General features: G+C 39.6%; 1 protein-coding gene across 2 annotated transcripts in view; it reads right to left on the bottom strand.

Moving 5' to 3' along the window:
- Window positions 1–23,078, bottom strand: part of LOC126396746 (collagen alpha-1(XXIV) chain) — a 115,334-nt gene that overhangs the window by 52,785 nt on the left and 39,471 nt on the right. The window contains exons 6-19 of one of the 2 annotated variants that reach the window (XM_050055027.1): window positions 21,113–21,166; window positions 20,078–20,131; window positions 17,222–17,266; window positions 16,324–16,377; window positions 15,768–15,812; window positions 13,510–13,563; window positions 12,638–12,682; window positions 11,606–11,659; window positions 11,124–11,168; window positions 5,353–5,406; window positions 4,572–4,616; window positions 4,270–4,323; window positions 3,629–3,682; window positions 1,033–1,086 (exon numbers count right to left, since the gene is read on the bottom strand). In XM_050055027.1, coding sequence (XP_049910984.1) covers window positions 1,033–1,086; window positions 3,629–3,682; window positions 4,270–4,323; window positions 4,572–4,616; window positions 5,353–5,406; window positions 11,124–11,168; window positions 11,606–11,659; window positions 12,638–12,682; window positions 13,510–13,563; window positions 15,768–15,812; window positions 16,324–16,377; window positions 17,222–17,266; window positions 20,078–20,131; window positions 21,113–21,166 — 711 coding nt within the window. Of the gene's footprint in view, window positions 1–1,032; window positions 1,087–3,628; window positions 3,683–4,269; window positions 4,324–4,571; window positions 4,620–5,352; window positions 5,407–11,123; window positions 11,169–11,605; window positions 11,660–12,637; window positions 12,683–13,509; window positions 13,564–15,767; window positions 15,813–16,323; window positions 16,378–17,221; window positions 17,267–20,077; window positions 20,132–21,112; window positions 21,167–23,078 lie in introns of both variants that reach the window. The other variant, XM_050055026.1, reaches the window with a different exon arrangement.

Consider the following 23,078-nt stretch of genomic DNA (forward strand, 5'->3'; position numbering starts at 1 on the left):
TTTTTAACAATGCAATTTAAAAGTTTTGATTTTTATTGATAACCTACATTTACCAACAACAAAAAGACTACATTTAGCACCAAAAAAAAAAAAAAAAAAAAAAAAAACACGATTATCGAATACCAAATTTTCATAACGAATACCTACCCATAGAAACAAATATTCGAATATCCGAATATTTGGGTACAGCCCTAACATAAACTTGGTACTCACTCACAGAATAGGTTGTTGCTTCACATTCCCTTAATCAGAACTGAACTAGGAAGAATGTCATTCTCTTACAGTGCACGTTATACATGGAATATCCAGCATAAGACCATAAACTCAGACACTCTGCCACAATATTGCTGTTTAAATGCCTTATTTCTGATCTGGTTTTAATTGAGTGTAAATGCTTTTAACTATACATCTACACCTTAGCATGTTTATCATCCATCATTGAAAATAAGGGTCTCCCTAAATTGATTTCCTGAGTCTTAAATAAAGGTTTGAATGAATGGATCATGAAAGGGTCATCCAATGATCAAAGTGAACATCATCCTGTTCAGCTCAGTGGTGTATTCACTGTCATTTGTTGATTAGATTTTGAAATGTTCAAAATGTAATTCTGGCCTTAAGCTGACAAAAGAGGAAAGGCCGTAGAGTCACAACAATCAGTGGGTTCATCCTTTGGTGCCTACAAATAGCCACAGCAAATATATTATAAAGCAATTATTAATTATCTCGAGTACAAATCATTTTTATATTTTTTCGTTTTTAATTAGAATTTTAGAGAGAGTGATCACCAAAAACAATACAATTCATTCTCTGTGGACCATGAATATCTACAGATTCCACAATAATGTCTCCATTACAGTTCAAGACATTGTGTCATTGATCAAAGTGATGATCCAACAGAAACAGTTTAGGGAGTCACAAAAATCATTGTCATTTCGTGATTGTTTGGTTAAAATCAAATGTTGACAACAAAATTAACTTTTTAATGTTAAAACGATTATCAAAATAGTTGCCAATATGCACAGTATCTCCTACCTCTGGTCCTGGAGGCCCAGGTGGTCCTTGTGCGCCCATCTCGCCAATTTTACCCTGTTTAAAATAAAGAAAATGCACCCTAATTATTATGTGTTCCTTCACTCTGCACTTAGATAATGTATTCTGTTTATAATTCTTCACCACTAAATTGACAGTATCGATTTAAATAATGCTGACTGACTTGATGTGAGGCAATATAGTGTTCTTTTAGCCATTTGATTCAATGCAACAAAAGCTTATATTCCACTGATGGGTGTAGAGCAAACAATCTGAGCACTGATCAGTCTCAACATGATGCTGCATGCACATGTGTTACCAGGCATCAAGACTAATCTTAGGTCACTCAGTCAGTCATTAAACACTTAACCCCTAACACTAATTGGTGCTCTCTCTCCCTTTATAGTAGGTAATGCTTACTTGCTTTGTCTACATTGTGTGAGCATGTTTTGCAGCTGCAAATCTGTTTTTTTTTCTTCTTTGTTTTTTGTTGATGAATATTTTAGTCATAAGCGAGCAAAGGCACCTTGTTGAAACAATGCTGAATTGATTAAGTTTAAATAGCGTTAACTTTAAGTACCGCATATCATCTTTTTTCTCCTCTTAAAGTTACACTGGGTGGTATTCAGAAGACTGTGGCAACTTGATCTACACCTGATTCTGAATAGAAACTAGGTGCTCTCAAAACAGAACAGCATCTAGACTTGTTTACAATGCGCCTGCAAAAGAGACATTTATTCCATATCTACATCTTCATCACTGGAGCACACTACCAGGAAGTGAATAAATAAATATATTATATGGTCATAAAAGTACATTTCTGGTTTACACTAGCTTTAAAAAGCATTTGTTCATTTGTATTTAACTGAATGTGGTAAATGTGGAATAAAATTCACGAATCATCAGCAAAAAGGCACAATTGGCAGAGAACAATATTTCCTAACTGGGTAGTATTGACCTTTGTTGGCAGGCATTCTTGGCAATTGTAGGATTGTGGGATTCTACTGCTTTGATTCCAAACATGTCAAGTTTGAATAATTTTTTGCACAAAAATATACCTAGCCTTGCATACCTTAGACTCACAAGTCAGTCTTTAGACGCTTTGCTTAACTAAAGACTGATGTCTTTCTCCCTGATTTTGTGTTCAGATGGGTGGATACAATTTCAGAGTTTAAAAAAACTCCCTACGTTGCAGAACCAATAGTAAATCCGCAGGGCGGTCCTTCGGTGGCTCGCTGAACTCTTGTGCTCGTAAACATAGTCCGACTGCGTTAAAAGTTTTAAACAAAGTCGCTGTAAGTCCTTCATTTCCACAATCTTGTGGACTGAGCACACGTTCGATAGAAGTTAAATGAGTTAAATCTCTCGGCATCCATTTTCAAGCTCTCTGTGTGTTTGTTTCCTTGCGGACGAGAAAAGGGGGAGCGCACATTTCCAGGAGGGCGTGTCCTTTTAAAAAAATGCAAGAGGCGTTGCTTTGTTGCCGGCCATTTTCTCCGGTATGTGAAACACACTTTAGAAAGGAGTGTCCCCAGACTATCAGAAGGTGGAGATCTCTGATTGTCTGGTGGCGAGACTATGCATACCTTTGTTGTACCAGTTTTAGCCATGGTGCAAAATCTTGATTAAATGTCTTATTTTTATTAAATTGGCACTTCCAGATGTTGTTTTTTCAGGGACCGAGGCACAGTAAGAGCATTCTGTCTGATAACGTTTTGAAAGTCTAGGAGAGCTGAACAATTAAATCAATTTTATTTCTATTCAAGTTACCACAGGGCTAAACAGGCAGTTAGGAAGTCTGTACTGCATCTGCTCTATGGGCCACACACTGTGAAAGATCCAGATAATTTTATAGCCGGGAAATCAAACTATTTTGGCTGGCACCACTGAGCAACTTTCAGAGAAATGAACAGGCTCCTGCCTCCAAGGTTGTATCCATTTGTTTTTATACATCAATGACAGTGATAGCTAACAAGCAGACAGTGGATCCTTTGCTCTGAGCATCCCACAGGAAACAAAATTGGAGTGGTCTTGGTTCTTGGTTAAATCCTGATCGGCTTGATGTTAATGCAAGCAGCATTCAATTATTCATTTTTTGAAAAATTAGATGTTACAGGGTAGTACAGCAAAATGTATTTTTCCTCCTCTTAACATTACACTGGGTTAACAATGTGTTGATTCTGATTGTTCAGAGGACTACAGTAAAACCTGATACTGCATAAACACTAGGTGCTCCGGAACAGGACAGCATCTAGACTTCTTTACAATGTACCCTGAATAGAGAGACATTTATTTCAATTCTTTCTCTCTTCATTGGAGCTCACTTACAGCAAGTGCATGATAAAGCTGATGCGTAGTTAATGTGACTGAACTGACTTCAGTTTACAAGCGCACAAAAATAGATCCCAGATCTCATTGTGGTGCACTATGTTTACTTGACTTTGTCTATAAAAAGTGTACAAAACCTTCATCAAATGGCATGCATGCACACAGACAAACAAACACACATAAACATGCAAAAGCACAAATAAATACTCCTTCACTAATGTCTACACATGCACCATTGGCTGCACAGACACACACACTCACACGAACATACCGGTGGCCCTGGTCTCCCTCTTGGCCCAGGAGGACCAGGCGCGCCAGCAACACCCTAAAAGAAACAGAGATAACACTCTCAAACTGCTTTTATAAACCATTTGTGTGTGTGTGTTTTAATCCACTGCCATATAGCTGGGTACAAGCCTAAATGTGTGTGTGTGTGTGTGTGTGTGTGTGTGTGTGTGTGTGTGTGTATACAAACACATGGGACAAGTATTATGTGGTGACCTCATGTGATAAATGAACATCTGCATTTATTCAGATGCAATGCATTTCTGATTTTTGGAAATGTTTTGATTCATCTTTTCCTGATTTAGCAAAGACAAATGTTCCTCCACAGATTCTGCTATTGTCCAATTACTTGTCAATGCAGGAGGTAAACAGAGGTCACTTCTGGGATGTTTAAACAATCAAGAACACCACGTGCATTAATTAGAAAAGCATTATCAGGTGACAACAAAACATTATGTTGCTTATTTTACTTCAAAGGGCTGATGAAGTCATGACTGATTAGTGTGGGAATAAAATGACTAATAATCTTTTTATAATTGCTGGTAATAACAGACCCATGCAAGTAACGTTCAGATGGTAAGCATCTGTGTTCTACTTACAATCTTTCTCGTGTGACGGGAGACGTACCTTATCGCCTTGGTACCCCATCTCTCCTGGTTGGCCCCTTTGTCCCACTTCACCCTGAATTTCACAGTATTATACAGCGATATAACACAACACTACCCTGCCACAGTGATCACAATACGACCATTAACAAGAGATATGTACCTGTACATTAAGTGTAGAATACAAGAACATTATGCAGTAACGCTTATATACTGTCAAGGTAAGCGTCTATCAAAATTGTGATATGAATAATTACATATGTGAGCTGCGCTACTAACACATTACACACAAATACACGGCAATAATATAAATATTTAGATCACCTTATCACCTTTCAATCCAGGCAGGCCGGCTCGTCCTGCTGGGCCCTGCCACAGGAAGAGAAAAGAAGGGAGGGAAGGTAGAAGAATCAGTCCATTAGAGAGAGAGGGCAGGGGAACATTTTTTTAAGGAATCTGTGACTTCAATGACAGGATATATTTTAACGCAGGGATTTGCGAATGAAATGAAGCCGGAGAGGAGTGTGCTGATGGATAATAGGAACTGACATTGTGGCAAAGGTTTTGAAAGTTTTTTTTTCTTTATATATTTGACAGGCCAGGAAATGTATATATGGTGGTATTGGAACTTTGATGTGAAGATACATGCAATTCAGAGTCCAACCACAGACTGTATATAAAGATGGATGTTGCTTCTCAACTTCCTCCCACCTGGTTCGGAGCAAGACTCTGCACAGTAGTGATCGGAGAAGGGGAGCTGCGGTATCAAGGTACATCTGCCCGACTCAATGATGAGTCAATCACAGCTGTCAATCGTAACTTCACACCCCCTTAATATTATATATATATATATATATATATATATATATATATATATATATATATATATATAATCCATAAGTTGGCGTGGAGGGGGAGGGGTTTATGACCTGTACTACAGCCAGCCACCAGGGGGTGATTGAGATCAAGAATTTAGCTTCATTTTTGGGGAGCTGTCATGTCGTCCATCTTTACATAGTCATTGAGTCCAATGGTTTATTTTGACAGTACTTTACATTAGTTTCCTAAAATTTAGAGCCTTTGCAGTAGCCAATGTCTAACCTACCTGAGGTCCCATCAGACCAGGCAGTCCTCGCAGTCCTTCAGGCCCTGGGTCCCCCTGTGGGGAGAAGGAGGTACACAATGCAATTTATGCATCACAAACACACAGACAAACACAAAGGTCTGATACACGTCTGGCACAAGGTGGTTTACTGACACTCACTGGCATTTTTCACATTAAATGTTTCTGACTTCTTCTTGGCAGGGACGTTAGTCTGACATGAACACTATCTGCTGTTTTCCAACACCAAGCATTCCTTCTTGTCACAACCGTACAACACAACTAAGCCGTGTTGGTATCCAGTTGTTTTGTATGGGTCTGGGTTTGGCCCTACTCACCACTGTGAGCCCACAACATCCACTCTAATTGACAGAGGCGAGATGAGAATGGCCAGAATGTGTGGCTGGACCGAAAAATACCCTTTACAAACAGGCAGGCACTTTGCTGGCCACTGATGGGGTGGTTTTCACAGTGACTGCAAAAACCACGTCAGAAGTGATTATGTTGTGGTGACAATGATGTGTGTGTGTGTCTAAGTTTGTGCAAGAACATACATGGACACACAAACACATTAAACTAAATACAGCCTCTGTACCTTGGTATATAGGTTTGGTTTCCTTTGATATTGTGGTAAACAATTTTATTGAGGAAACCAGACAGCCTGCTCACTCAAGGTTTATTTTCTCTTAGAGGCTGTGGTAAGGCTTAAAGGAGAAGGGAGTAAGGGAGATGAGATGTCAGAATCTGTTCCAAGACATTCAAGAGAAGACAGTGTCTGCCATAACCAATATGCTGAAGAAAAGCATGGTGATAAAAAAAATGAATACAAAGACAACTGGGAACCTTGAATTTCTTATCTCACTTCTCTGCAGTAAAGACTAAAAAATGTTACTGTCAGAGCGCTATCCTCTATCCAATCAATCAGTCGGCCTGGTCAATATGCACAAAAGTGTAAGTGAGAGGCGATTGAGAGCACATGGCTTAATTTGATGTCATCAAGACATGTGGCTTAAACTAGGAGTCCATCTGGACCCTGTAAGGCTGGTGTTTGATGCTGTGGCTCCACTGTGGTACCGCAGCAGGATGGACACAAATCACATGCACTTCATCAAAAGAGGCTTTCAACAGAGAACACATGAAAATGACACATTGAAAGGAGGAGGTAAGTCGAGCAAAATAACTCTTTTTTTACAAAACTGTGGTGTTCACCAGCCCAGCTGAGGTGATCTTGTACATAAACATCCCACTCTGCTATCAAGATGTAGCCTGACTGCCAGATCAGTTAGAGATCATCCAAACCATTATTACCAATCCACACTGAAGGCAAGTGATTAAAGACTTGACAAAAACCAGACTGTAGCATTCTCGTACCGCTTGTTTCAACACAAGCACTGTAGCCTCAGAAAAGCCAATCAAACATGAAATACTTCAGCGCCCAGTTAATCATATACTAGATTGTATCATATACGTGACGCAACATATGAGTAGGGAAAGCACAGCTAAATGACTTATGCAGGCCTCACCATAACATGTGTAAATGATCAGAAACTGGTGAAGTAGGAGTGACAAATCAGTAACACACACACACATAAAAAGCTTATAAAATTTCAAACAACTATTTTTTGTCTCCACTACACTTTTGTTTTTTTAATTCAGGCTGTGAAATAGTGTCTGGCTGCATCACATTTTGTTGAGTCACACACTGGCAAAGACATCAATTGCATACCAGAACGAACACTTGCTGCTCTGTTTCTGCTCTCCATCTGATTACTTAACTAAAGTTCTGACTCTGTGTAATAGCCTCTCAATAAATGAGCACAACTGGAGCCACAAGGGTGTGATTGACACTGGGAAGTGAAAATGAGTTTTAGATGTCAAATCAGCGTTCTTTGTGAGGTCTATCCTGTGTCAAAATCACTCAGCTGGAAAGTTGACTAAATATGAATTACATCAAAGACGGGATTAAGGAGGTGTAAGTATTTTGGCTCTCTTGTATGATTACTCAAAAGTACTTACAGGCAATAATTTGTTGATATAAAGACAAGTAACCACTACATCAGCTTTAATTATCAATAATTGATTTCTCTGCTTTGTTAAAAGATTGAAAAGATGAATACATAATGTGTAATATAAAAACATTTTGTTCAGATAAGCATTTTGAGGGCATGAGCTTTTCACAGGATTGCCTCTGTCCATGTTAAATAATTTTATACTTCATACAAATCAGGATCCTATCACCAACACTATGAATGTATCAACACTTGATGGTGTTATGATTTATTCCACAAAAAGCCTGCAGCCACACTAGTGTCAGGACTTAATGCTCAACAAAACTACAAATGGTGAAAAGGATGAACGTAACAAAAGAAGAAAGAAAAGAGAGTGAGAGAAGACTCCATTAATGCTGTGGCCAAAACTACTCTACCACAAAAGTTACAGCGTCCACTCTTTCCAGACATCAACAAAGTTGTCTCTTTTTTTAACATAAAAGGGACTGACACGTCAAGATCAGCAATACATCAGACAGCACACCATCTCTAAATATGTTTCGAGATAACACAGAGCAATTGGGCACATTAACCATACAACCATTTTTCTGTGTGTAGTGACTGCAGTTCATTCATGTATGCATGTGTGAACATCTGTGTTGAATCCTGTTCCTTCCAGACCATGCAAAGTGATCTGTGGGGTGACCTGAGCCATGGAAGTAACTGAAGCAGACAAACTATCAACTTATTTTTCACTGTCTTTAAGCGGCTCATTTTCAAGCCAGCATGAAGAAATCTTGTTAAACTGGACAACCTAAGGCATCCATTGGTAACAACCATGACATGCTAGCTTGTCCAGAAGGGGCCTAAATAACACTCCAAAATTAGGCTTAATTTTGGTGAGGGAAAAATTGGCATGGCCATTTTCCAAGGGGTTTCTTGACTCTCACTTCAACATATCTGAATGAAAATGGCTTCTATGGGTACCCACAAGCCCACCCTTGACAGACAAGCACACTTTCTGCTAATCCCATGCAGTATTTGGCCAAAAAGAAAAAAAATGCAACCTCATGAAACTTTACAGCCACCAACTCGAGACACTGGGTATTCAGAGCATATATGGCTTTCATATGTATACTGGGGGAAGGGTGTTCTGAGTAATTTCCAGAACACCATCAAGACACCGAAAAAATCCAGTTCTTACAGAAATTTTCAAATGTTTTTGATAACAAATCACAATATGGATTTTTCTGTGCTCTGTGGATTTTTGACAATTTGACAATTTTTATCAGTTCTGTAGTGTGGTAAGAAAAGTTTTAATTTAGCTCTAAATCTCTGTAACACGTTGTATAAACCCAAAAATTGCTGCAACAACTTATGAGGCATAATTAAGCATGTTAATGGCCACCATATACTTCCATCATGAAGTTCTTAGCCCCTATACACTCAAAACTTTCAAAGTTTGAATAGGCACCTAACCAAAACAAGTTTATAACAGATTTATGACTAAAAAAAACTTGACACACAGTGCTGAGCTGCATCTCAAATTAATCTCCAGGTTCCAGGTTTCAAATGATGTATACCTACTATGTGGCATATATAGCTAACCTACAGTACTATAACTCCTTAAAGATTCACTGTCCTCTCCAAAAGAAGTTACTAACAAGTTTTACAGCGACATCTTGTGCCACGACCGATTAAATAAGCTGGCTCACGTAAGTCTGCAACTGTGACGAAATATCAGATGTTGTAAAAAAAAAAAAATGCAGACGGTTTTATTTCAAAGCTGTGGTATTCTCTATATTTTTATTGCTCTACATGTGTAACCCTCTCTGTGTTTGTGTAAAAACAAAATAGTCTGCATGTTTCATGTCTGACTGTGTCTGTAGTAAAGATGACTTACAGCCAGTAGCTGAGGTGAAGGTTAAGGAAACCCCATCAATCCAGATGTGTCTAGCACACAGTGAGTGACCCCTTAAGCACCCCAATAAATCCCCATGCTATGAGGGCAGCAAACCAGTGTCAATGAAGCTTGAAATGGTGGCACAGGAAAGGTGCTGTACATACACAGTTTTATCTATTTTGCTGACATGAACAGGGGGATGTTTTAGAGGCCTCTGTAAAGTCAGACTTTTTAACAATTGTACGTACTGCAGTAAAAAGACAACATGCCTTCTATAAGGCCTGTGACAGTCTACATGTTTCTTACTGCAGTCATAAGAGAGAGCCTCCCAGGTGTTCATGCTGCTAACATTAAATCCTTTGGCAGCCTGCTCTGACAGAAAAAACAGTTATAAAGGACGATTGTGCAATCAGTGTAGTACGACCCATACGTATACTTATTGTAAGGCAGCCCTCTCCGGTGGCCACAGTTATTATTACCACAGTAGAGGAGAAAGTGAGATGATGAAGTATAAAAAGCAACAAAGCCCACATAATGTTGCATAAAGATTGAAGAAACCCCTATAGGGTGGGTGGGAGGGAGGGTCGATGGGTCAAACAAGCACAGGACTTTCATCCACGAGACCCGTGCTCATGCCCAAAAGTCACCTTTGACTTCTTTTAAGAAGAACACAGCCTAGTATGCTAGCATGTGTAGCATACTATGCTAGTAACGTATGTGATGTCGGTCATGCGACATGTTACACTGGCGACAAAAGTACTTAAATAAAGCCAAACTGCGACCACTTTTTCTAAACCTAATCACCTAGTTTTGTCGCCTAAACCTTACCATGCATTTTTATAGCCTAACTGCGACAGTTTCAGAATATTAAGGATGTGTTTAAACTGAAACCGTTAGGCGTTAACATATGTAATCTGGGGCCAGTCAGAAAAGTTGTTTTGGAAGTCAGTGGAAACTGACCTATTCTCTAATTCAGGTATGAGACAGTGTTGCAGCTGGATTTTTTTTCATTATTTACACCCCATATACTGTATGTCACATTTGTGACATTGTTTAGGACACACTGTACCCAACCATGAACTGTCGTCAGAGTAATTTACATCTTCATAACTATGGGTGCTGGAAAATTGGCAAAAAAAAAAAAAACCCTAGTTCATGTCTCTATATCCCTTTTCACACAGGACTAGTACTACCTGGGGACCTTTAGCAATTTGTAATAATTGTGGAGGTGATCATGATCTTAATCCCACATGAATCAGCCATGTCTGTAATTTGTCAGGTAAAAGTTCCACCACAAATTACCTACCTTATTTCACCAAACATACAGAGCCTTATCCCATTTCTTAATCACAAGGCCCCTGGTAATATTATTCCCATGTCGGTAGGGCTTAAGTCAATTTTTTGGAGCTTTTCACCTTTTTTGGCACTGCCATGCCCATGGCGTTAGCAGTGTTAAGGATGCATGATGTGCAGCCAAGACAGTTTAATTCTAATTCCAACCCTTCTTATATTCTATTCCTTTGAGTCTGTCGATTACAGTAGTGGCCGTCAGTAACTGTAAGAAATAAGATCTGAAAAAAAGCTCTACGGCAAGTCTAACCACACATTTTGAAAAATTAACAAAAAAAAAGGCAGCACGAAAATCCACTTTCATCGTTCATGGAGAAACACAGCACATCCTGCTATCCATCATCCAAACCCCATTCTAACCACTACAGACAGACAAGTAGAAAGAAAGATGGACAGACAAGCAATCTTGGAAACAAGTACAAGGAGAGTCAGAAGCAGAGCTGTGAGCCAAGTGAATGACTGATCAAACATAGCGCCTATTAGGCATGGGAAACGTAACACATGAACAAAAATAATGCAAAACTGATACTCACCCTCAGACCAGGAAAACCGCCTATGCCAATCCCACCAACAGGCCCCTGTGAAACATCACAGCAACATCCTAAGTACACAGGACAAGACACTTACAGTATTGCACATTCCTCATTTCCAAGGGTGCACTGGAAATACTGTAAGTGTAACTTCATGTCTTCATCTTTTTATGTGTCCATCTTCTTTGATGGCAGCAGAATTTTTCCTATGAAAATGTGCTCAGACTTGGTGTGAAAGGTTTACGTTCAAAATCTTGTGTTTGTATTATTACTATCATTATTATTATGAATACAGAGGTGGTGACAAAAGGCCCTAACACACATGAAACTTATCACTGATGAGTGAGGACAAGAAACAAGCATGGAAACTCAAACTTCATAGATGGGGGACAGAAAGGTGAAATAACAGGCAGAGGTAGATGAAAAATGTCAGATAAAAAAAAGAGGACAGCTGAATTCACCAAGAGGCAATCAAAAGTTCTCACCTCATTGCCATCAGGACCAGGAGGCCCCCTCTCCCCCGCATCACCCACCACACCCTGTAAGGGAAGTACATCCATGCTCAATTTAAGTACATCAGGGCAATAACTGCCAATTATACCCTCCACTTGGCAGCATAAAGCACTTTTATACAGGTGAATTAACAGTAGTTTATTTTGTTTTTTCCACTGTTACTTGACTTCTATGTTTTCTGTCCAAGGCATCCAATCTTTACTTAACATATAGCATTTAACATGCAATTTCCCCAGGTTGTTGATCAAGATCAAATTTGCAATGACATGGTATGATAATAATGCCTATTTAATGAAGCAAGATAAGCTAGTGCTTTGGTGAGCTTGTGGACGAGCTTACAACAGCCCTGAGGCCACAGACTTTAATCCAGTTAGCCAGACATCCTTTAATGTTCCAAAGAAAACCCTTTGGATGAAACAGACACTGGGCTGACTGCCCGCTTGGCAACTTCAATCCAGAGAAGCTAAGGCTTGTTTTTAAAACATTAACTTTTCACAGTGTGAGGGCCCAACCTTGACATTCCATTTGTCTTCATCTTAGTCTTTTTTTCAAAGCCACCTGGGAACAAACCTGGCATTGCAGGACTTATGCCAAAAAACATGCAATCAAACATTTTCAAAGTGGTTTGCCACACCTTGTTAAATCATCTTAAGAAGTTATTCCTCTCTCTTCTTTTCTGTCTCTGCAGTGTTAACTAGTGGTCCTCAGTGTCCTGCTGCTTTAGCATATTCACAACAGACGCAGTGTACACATGAATCGAAATGTCCCCGGGGCTTTTGTGGTTGTGAAGTACTGCTATTTTAAGAGGACATACTGTATACATTATCACATGGATAACATTTCTATCCGTTTTTACAATTTTCCTGATTTTCCAGATGAGATGACCAAGACAATTACGCCTGCAGCTGTCTCCTCATAGCTATTGATAGATGACAAAGGTATACATTTTTGTGTCTGGAAGCACCTATGAGCTATGGCAGGAATCAAAATTAATTAAATATTACGTGTCTTCCTTTGGGGCCGGGTTTTCCAACAGGACCAGGAATGCCCTAGAAAAGAAAACAAGTGGATAAGTGACTCGAATCAGGGGAATAAAACTGCTGCTCACAGGGAATTGGTGGAACAAGTTTTAGCCACTGGACTAAAATTGAGAGATTTTTACTGGCTATAGAAGAAGGACAATGCACTGTTCATCTAACTGCATGTATCTATCTGAACAGAACGTGAGAAAACCACCCTCTTCTACAGAGAAACTCGGCCTACTGTGAGCCAGGATTCAAAGACTGTTTCATCACATTGAACTAATAGTTCCCTTGGCACAAACCAAACTGATGTGCAGCAACGCGCAAGAGAGCTGTATAACATATAGAATGAAGACCAGGATTTTATTGAGACTGGAATCTCACAAGAAAGAAGAAATAAGTGATGTCATTCAGGCAGCTTAAATGGAAAATATAAATTTTCTTCACATTTTTTGTAGCCTAAGAATTTAATGCAGTAAGTGACAGCTTTAAATAACTGCTGCCAAACACATTTTACTTTTACCCAATAGTTTGAAAAAACTGACAGAAAAAATACAAATGGCTGTGAGTAAAAAGATGTTCTGACATACATCTGTAAGAAGCTCAACATATATCAAGATGTACTGGAACAGAGCTTAGTGCAGAGTGCTAAAACCAAAATTCTTGTGAAAGCTGACATCTATCAAACCTCCGTCAGGGAGGTAAAGTATATTACAAAGTAGGTGGAAAAATGGAGTGGAAAGATGAAGAAGAGGACACTATATGAGATAAATGTGAGTAGTTTTGACAATGAAAATGTGTCCAAGTACACAGGATTCAGGAATAGTGAATCAAAAGACCTTGACATTACTCACTTTCTCGCCCTCTGGCCCTGGTGGCCCAGCGACGCCAGGAGGCCCGATGAAACCCTGGAAATCAGTAATATTTCATTTTAAAATATTGTTTAAACAATACAATACCATTTTAAGCAGTGTGATACAGCATCTCATTAAAACAATCTCATCACATTACTTCTATTCTATTTAGCATAAACACTGCACGTTGCTGATTAACTTTGTGATCGTAAAATAATGACGATAGATGTCACAGAACAGCATGGGAATTACTTTTCACCGTGACCAACAAGCCACAATCTATTAGTCATATGTACAGGTGGAAACTTTGGTCCTAAGGTGGTGTTGGACAAAAATCCAAATCATTTGTAACAGATGATTATTCATATCAAATACTGGCAATTTAGGCAGTGGTAGCTTGCATATCTTGGCCTGGTCACAAAGACCAAATGAAAGACAAACACTGCCATCCATATGCTCTGCCAAAAGGGTTAAAAAAAAAGAGGATCATACTGTCATACAAGTTTCTTTCTTCATATATTCTCTGGAATTCTGATACATCTGTGACCATGACCTTGATGTATTATGTGGGTTAAGTATTAGAGGAATATTTGGTGCCACTGGCTTCTGTGAGTTGACATGCTGCTGTGTTGTGCTATGACCTATTCAAGTGCTGGGGGCTGGGCGCCCCCCTAATATAATGGTAGGGGAAACACTGGTATTGTTCAGGCGGCCACATTTTCAAAAAGCTAAGGGTCTAGGGCTGGATATTTCCCTGAACTATTATTTTCCTTATGTATGTACACTTGACACAACACGCTACCACATTTTCTAAGCTTCTATGTTGCCACACACAATTTATATTTAATGTTTACATTTTTGTTCTCCTAGTTTTTGTCATGTGGCTGCAGTTTATCTTTTGGCAATATTTAAATGAGACATGTCGAATAAAGCAATTTCCTGACAGAATCTACTGTCACACATGATGCGTTTATGACTGTCAGATGTTGTCACATGATGTCTGTTTATACAGTTTCTGGTTATAATAAATGGTGTCATTTGGTGAGTTTAAAAAGAAAACATGCCTTTCAAACCCCCTGGTGAGTTGTGGGATTCAAAGGCAACTAGGCAAAGTGCAAAGGAGAGCTCTGCTGATTTGCAGGGTTTGTTGTGGCAAAATGTCAATTATTCATGATTTTTTTGTTCTTCGGGTTTGAAATTCTGTGTATTTGTAAACAGAACTGATGGGTGGGCTGGTCTGGCTTGATGAGCACACTGGGGTTGGCTCACAGGCCGCCAGCTGGATCGGCCTGTATTTAGTGTTATTCAACAAAATGCATTTTATGTATGAGCTCTAACACAAGTCAGGAATGCATCTCCTTCCTCATGAAACATGTGCAAAGCCAATTTTTTGGTAAGTATTTTAAATCAAGCAGCGTTTACATTGATGTGTATCTTGTGGAGTTACCGCCACCTGTCAATTAGTGTAATAGTCTGCAACTATTGTCAGGAATGTGCATCGCAACACTGACATGCATGTGTATGCATGAATGCATGTGTGTCCTCATGCACATGGATTACATCTATATCACAATGTTTTAATGTAAAGCCCTGGTATATATTAGCTGTACTGTCACTATGGACACAATTACTGTGGTTTTTTGTATTTTTTGTTTGTTTTTTTTTTACCTTGGCTGCATTCAAGTATTTATGTCAGTTGGCAGAGGATGTAGTCAGAGAAAAAGAAGGAGACAGCCAACCCTGTCTCCTTTTTCTCTTTCACACACACTCACATTTACATCTTATCAGTGTACTGTTTGTCTGTGTGGCTCTTCTTCATGCTGCCAGCCTCACTCTGACATCGTAATCCCAGCTATTCTCTTTCCCTGGACTGCAACGCTCCACTTAAGTCCTTTCTCTCACTAGCTCATTTTAAGCCCCTTTCATCTGCTTTCATGTTTTCTCCCATCTGTTTGTCTTCCATCCTCTTCTCTTTATTTTGTTCTTCTGTTTTTAGGGCATTCTTGCTTGCTGAGGAATTAACAATAGTCAGACAAACCAGTCAACCTTTATAGAAACAACCCAGAGCCTGGACCAGCCCCCACAAGAAGTCTTACATCAGGTCATATGTCAGAAATACAACTCAGATTCCTGGCAGTCTTTCTGGAGCGAGGCTGTGGGCCTGACACTGTCCTAATCCTTTCAGGAAATGAAGTGTTCAATCCAGCGCTGCTAAAGAAGAGAGGGCAGAATGAGAGCAAAGAGCCACTTGTACTTACACGGACACCTTTAGGCCCTGGGTTACCTTGTGGCCCAGCCGAGCCCTGCAAAAAAGGAAAGACTCGGGTGAGGTGGACCAATTATTATGGTGCGGGCAAGCTCAGTGATTTCACATGGTGAGGTAAACAAACACATTGGACTCTGAATGGCCTTATAAGAGAAATACAGCGAGCTTGACTGACAGACAGCTAAAAGAAAACATTTTTTTATATTAAGATGCACTTTATATTTCCTCATGCACACTGCTGGCAGTGCACATGGTTAAAAGCCCACAGACAGCACACATGAAAAGACATCAAGGAACCAGTTTCATTCATTTATGGATTTCATTGTAAACTGCATTTTCAATATACTGTCGTGGAAATAGCAGTTGTTGGCACTTAATTCCAAATGCAAAGTGGGTAAGAAAAGTGCACAGGAAAGCAGAAAGAAGTGTGCATTATGCAGTTATCATTATCACTGCTGTGTATTTTCTAGAGTTCTTGGGAGAGTAATGAAGAATCTAAGAGGATTGGTGGAGGAACTGGAAGCATATTTTTGTATTTTTCACTGCACCTGCCTGCCAGGGTAACCTGCAGCCCCGGTTTCCCCAGGAAGTCCTGGTATGCCCTGCAGTGGAGAGAGAGGAAGAGAATGAACGGTGAATAGGGAGATTAGATGGATGGATAAAGTGAAAGAGGAGACACACAGACCTCTACCAGCATTGCCAACTGAGGAATAAAACAAGCACTGTTCATTCAAGACAGCCTCCACCAAGACAAGCCAGTCTATTAACTGTACCTTTCTGCACCCCTCCCTCATTGTCTCATTCTGCTGGCTTGTTTTCAGCCCACCATTTAAATGACACTGCATTTTAAATATTCAGCTGATGCTAAATTTAAAACAACCATCAGTTGCTGTAATCACTATTTTATTGATGACTTTGCATATATCACAGACCATGAACAGATCAATTTTTACAATAATCCTTAACAGACCTTTAAAAAGCACAAAAGTTTTAATAATCTAAATCTCAATCTCAGAGCGAAAAGCCTTCTGATGACAGCATGTGAGGAGAGTCTGTGTAATGGGGCTCATTAATTGTTAGCATTTTGATGAGGTGAGGAGTTTTTCCGTCAAAGAGAGCGCGGGATAAACATAAGATTAAAGGAACTTCTGACTAGAGGGGACAGCTGAAGGACTGATGTAACTGGTTGGTGACGCACACAGGCACAGCTGTGTGTGTGTGTGTGTGTGTGTGTGTGTGTGTGTGTGTCTATGTGTGTGCACATATGTTTATGAACTAATCCTGTCTGTGTATGTAAGAATGCTGTAACATACAACACTAGCATCACTGTATCCCAGAATGTGTCTTCAATCGTTTCACACACATGTCCCGTCAGCCTTAAAGACAACTGCTGCACTCTAGAAAAATAAAACTCTCTCTTGCTCACACACACAAACACACACTTACTTGTTCTCCTGGCGGTCCGGGTGGTCCTGGATGACCTTTAGGACCCTTGAAAATAGAATAAAACAAATGTATTTTCAGTATTTTTACCCAAAAACCCCATAGACGTTAAGAGGGCTTTCACATCAGGGACCCAGGCCTGGATCCGAATACACCACAAAGTCCTTAGTTCGTTTGATTAGTGCGAACACTGTGTACTATACCAGAGCACAGTATGATGATCTGTGCCCAAGTTCACTTGAAAAGGTGACTTCAAATAGGGTTCATGTGTCCTCCGAAATGGTTCCCATCAGGCGCAAAAACCGACTGACTAAAACACAGAAGTGGACTGCTATTTATCGCAAGTAGCAGTCGGAGAGTAGACTTGCAAAGGCATTTCTCCATGCCACAGGTCTTCCCCTCTATCCTTGTCATTGTCTCCACAATATAAACCATAGTAGGCATAATGTGAAGGTAGGTCAACTTCACTGTATGGGCTTGGTATTGTGTGATTGGCACTCTTTTCTACACCACAGCGACAACAAAAACAATGTCACATAGATGATTACGCAAGTATACACCAATACTGAACAACATTACTTATGTGAAAGCTGAGCGGCGGAGGAGTGGAAAGGGAGGGCACTTATACCTGGCCATGGTATGAATCAATTGTAGCTAATATCAAAGGATCACAATAAAGGTGTGCCAGCAAAGACCTTCTGAGGAAAATAAAGTGTTTTTGATCAATAAAGCATGTAAACATGATGCAGTAGTAATGCAAGAATAAACCTGGCAAATAGAGGGAAAACAGCTCTTTTGCAGAGTACAGTGTGGGTAAGGTTTTAAATAAAACTGACACAATTAAACCATAAAAATGTTCTATAAAATTAATTGTTGCCTTATTCTAATCCACATTCAGTTTTGTGCTACAGCCAAATTCCGCATTTAGTTAAACAAGCACTTCTTCTTTATAAGCTAAACAAGATTTATTGTTCAGTAAATCAGAGCTTTTCTTCCCTTAAGCCCTTTTATTTTTCCCTTTGACCTGATTATCAACAACAGATGCTTAGGGCCCCAAAACACAAGGTCAGAGGCAGGTCATTATCTTTTTGGGGCAGCGTGAGATCTTCTTGCATGGTGCCACTGACTCTGTCGTGTGCTTTAGAGGTTGTGACACATGATCCTTCACACTCAATAAAAGGCCCACTTGGAGGTATAGAGCATAGGCCTCAAGTCAGTCATTTCCTCTGGAAAAACTTGACAGGGCACAGTTCATGTGCTCGGTATATTAGGTTCAGCTATTGCAAACACTGGGATGGCCTCCAGGGAGGCAAGGTGAAGGCCAGCTATGTGAAGACCAGACTTAGAGCTTCAATAAGACGCTATCTGAACAACTGTGTAGTCTACACAGTTGTCTAGGTAGACATAGGTCTAGGTGTGTGTGTGTGTGTGTGTGTGTGTGTGTGTGTGTGTGTGTGTGTGTGTGTGTGTGTGCGTGCGTGCACTGGTGGATATATGGAGAATGCCAGTGTCCTACATTTTACTGATAGCAGCATCCATGTAATTCTCCTTCTTTAGGCATGATAATGACCTGAAGAGGCATGGGATATTGTGTGTGTCATTGACCCCCGACCCTGGGCAGGGTGCCTTTCCTCTTTTGGGTGACCTTTGACTTTGACCTCAAAGCCTATCGCGTTTAAGCGCAGTAGCACCGCAGCCTAACAGCCAGCTCTTTAGCTTTGAGAAAGAGGGACAGCAAAACAGATGGAACTACATGCAGTAACAGAGGTATGCAAAAACAGTGAAGAAAAAAAAACAGTGTGAGGCAGACAGATGGATGCAAGACAAAAAAAGGCAAGAAAATGTCCTAAATATGTTTTTATTTCTATTTCTCTTGAGATAAAGATAGATGGAAAAACTGAAGACAAGCAGAGAGCAGGGTGGGCAGCAGTCTGTCTCTGACTGGGTAACCTAATACTGACCACATTAAGAGGCCTCAGCTAATGTCTGTGGCTAATACTTTGAGGGAGAACACAGTTCACAGTTGGAACACTGACACTGTGCGTGTGTGTGTGTGTGTGTGTGTGTGTGCGTGCGTGCGCGTATCACACATATTTGTTTGTATGCATGCTCTTAAGCTTTTAAGGGGCTATATACTACATTCAGGGTCTGGGCCAAAATTACCTGCACATGGCTCTCACTTCTGATGTCACAAGCAAACATGAAAGTGCCTGAGCCAAAAATGGCAGTGGCTAGCAGTGCTAGTTGCTCTAACAGTGCTAATATTATTAACATGAGGGAGAAATGGAGAGTGGATTTACGCTTCTGCCACTATCAGCAGTAATCGCTGTACAAGTGCAGTGCAGAACAGATGACTAGCTTGCCAGTGGTACATGAAGGAGGAGACACACATGCACAAATGTGCATGTGCGGCCGAAAAAGAGGAACAGAGAAGATCGGACTACAACACAAACAGAGAGAGTGTGACTTGGTTCTCTGTTGAAGACACAATTACTCCATTATATCTTTGCAAAGCAAATAATTGTTTGCTGCTACATTAATGTTTAAATTCTCAATTACAGAACCTCTAAACTTTACTCTTAAATCTAGCTTTAACTTGTATGCACTAACAATGTGTGAGAGAACTGCCCCATCAGTACAAATTATTTATGGACAGCAGTAAAGTGCTGTTTTAAAAGTAAAGAAAATGCTGTTTTTAAAATATATGCTGCAAAGTAATAAGTTTCTTAAAATCAGCAAATTGAACTCCTTGGACATGTCATACAAAATAATGCCTGAGAGTTAGTCTTCTGAGCCTTCTTCTAGCTTCAGCAACAGCTGCTGGTTTATCCACAAGTAGTTTAATAAACTAAATCTTACCAGTGGACCTGGAAATCCATCCGGCCCAGGCAAACCTGGTGGACCTCTGTCACCCTGTTGGAACAAATGAGAGAGAGTGTAATATTCAGATAAGAAAAATCAGATAAGACGTAAGGTTAGAGAGTCAATGGAGATTAGAGATTTTTTGTTAATACAGACAAACACACTAAGAGAGGGAGACCGATGCAACTGCTACAAAAGTGAAAGACTTATTTCAAAGAGTGATGAGAGGTTTGCAATAATTGATGGGGATGACATCATGGTGAAGCTGGTAAAATACTGAATGGACACACGCAATGTTTGGTTCTAAGTGAAATTTCACATTATTCTAGCCATCCCAGAAAGGCTCTGAAGGCAGAAATGATGACTTTCTTAGGGGATTTCTATGAGCGCACAGAGCATTAAAACTTGAAGGGAAAAATATACTTTTGGAGCTAAATTATTTCAAGACATTTAGCAGTCCTGCTGAGGAAAATCATTACTGTGATGAAGTCTGGAAGAAAAAGAGACAAAGATGGAGAGACAGTAGAGAATGAGAGAGACCAGCTGTGTTGACGCCAGACAAATCAAAGAAAATAGAATGAGTCAGAACTGCAGAAAAGGGGCTTAGAAGAAGTTGCTGAATGAACAACAAATATATACAGAAAACAGTTTAACAGATGAAATTCAAATACTTTCATCATCCACAAATTAAAAAAATGTTGATGTAGATTTGTTAAATCATTTGTATTACATAATTTCAACCATGGTCTGAACCAACATTTTAGGATCATTTTCACAACATTTGGCTCAAATGACTAGGAAATAAAATCAAGAGCAGAGAAAAAAGGCAGTCAGTGAGCAGAGACCAAGTGTCTGAGTGAGGACTGATGTGAAAACTGGAAGCTCAAGTACTAGTACAGGTAAAATGTCTCAAGACAAGTATCACTGTCAAAGCAGTTAAGGCTTTGTGACAAACAAGAGCCCCTGGGAGAAACACAAGATAGCACAGAGGGACAGGCAGCGTGACACAGAGACTAGTGGCAGATTTCTTACCTTCTCTCCTGGTGGAGCCTGGCCTGGAGACAGCCCAGGGTCTCCCTTTGAACCCTGGAACAGAAAAAATATAACTTTGTTATGTCATAACTTTTGAGTACAGTCATGAAACACCCAATTGTGATACCAGCATTAGAGCTTTTTATTTTATCAAAATAACTGAAAGGTTTTCATTTTGAGAAGTACAATAATTGTGAGTATACAAGTAAAGTAAGCAGGAGGAATTTGCATGTTTTCTCTTTAAAATCTGGACTGCTTTGCCCATTAACTCTTAGTTTGCTTTATATAACATTAAAGCTATAACCAAGCATCTAAAACCGTGGTGCTGTGTAGAGGCTAATGTGAAGATGCCCTAAGATGGTTTTACTCTAATGGTAGCAAGATGCTAGCATTACAAAAACATTCAACTTAATTGAAGTCAACAGGAAAAATCCCCAACTTTTCTAGAAATGCAAAGTTTTCTCCCACAAGATGATGTAAGGCGATTTAAGTGGCAAGCTGTGGTTTTTACCACACTGCTGTTCAAATTAGGATATTGTGGCACTAAACAGCTCTCAAGACCGCAGTGGGAATTAAAGTTACAAACTTCAAAATGTCCCTTTAGAAATCTATGGGTGAAGTCAAAGAGGTTACCTACATATTTGTCTACGGTCTATGGTTGCAACAGTTTGTAGCTCAGTTCAAAACATGACAGGGTACAGGCTTTACAGAGGGAGGTGTGTTCTCTACATTAAGACTAAGCGCTGGAAAGCATCATCCACACTGGAAAAAGGTACCAGACTTTGTGAGTATGTGTGAGGACACTTTGTCTTTGAAGAGACAACTTTTGCTTTTGGAAAATTTCTGTGGTTCATCCTTAACTTGAAGCTGTTCCATTAACAATGATGATAATCCACACAATTTACTGACACCAGTGAATGGTAAGAATGCTTAAAGCCTTTTTAAAAACAGCACTTTAAAGTAACTTAAAAAAAGACAAGAATTTCAAAAGGCCCAAGTAAGGCTAAATCTTGCACACATGCTGTCTCTTTAGTTTAGGAATTTTAGTTCCTTGCAGCTTCTACTGCATAGAAGTATAATAGATACAGTTAAGTACAATTTGCCATATAAAATAAAGCACTGATCTAGACATCATTGCAGAGTTATCATCAACATTTCTTCACAGTGATTCAGCAGGACAGTACCACTTTGTAATGAAATACAAATGCCTTGAGGATCTGGACCTCACTCAGTTTCTGTGACATCCCAGACCACATGTGTAATTCCCACAAGGCAGATAATAAGTCCAACAAGTCTGTCAGAATGGAGCTGATGTTAAGTGCATTTCCACAAAATAGAAATATTACATTTCAACAGCCAGAGGTCTCTGGGCTTTTCTTCTCAAACTGATGTGGATTAGTGTCATAAAATCCTTTTTGCTGTAATACATCTAAAAATAAAGTTTAAACTCAAAAATTATTCCAGATAGTGCTTCACATAAAGAGGTGTTATGGTATGCCAAAAAAGCAATGTTATGCCTGGTTCACTACATGATATCAGCCTGATAATAGCCCAACACAGCAACGTACAGTGTCTGCTCGGATCATGAACAATGGCCGCGTTTCCCAGATCGCTCTTAGCGGTAAGAGCTTCTTAAGAACACTCTTAAGCCTCCCGTGAAAGAAAAGCGCGTTTCCCAGATTTGCACTTAGCTTAAGAAGATCTTTCACTAAGGAGTTGTAAGATCGAGCTGACCCACTCTTAACAGTCTTCTTAGCGACAAAACGCTCACAGATCCAGCCACAGCAGGCAAATTAATATTACACTAAGCAAGGAGATGTTAAAACAGTGTGCACCGTATATATTTTGATCTATTTTATACTTCAGATTTATAATGTTTAGCATTAATTGGTGACAGAAAAGAACGAATTTCATTCTGCAGGGAAACATGTGTCCTTACTGTGCATATGACAATAAACACTTTGAA

Source organism: Epinephelus moara, chromosome 10 (genome assembly GCF_006386435.1).
Source record: "Epinephelus moara isolate mb chromosome 10, YSFRI_EMoa_1.0, whole genome shotgun sequence".
Classification (NCBI taxonomy): Eukaryota; Metazoa; Chordata; class Actinopteri; order Perciformes; family Serranidae; genus Epinephelus; species Epinephelus moara.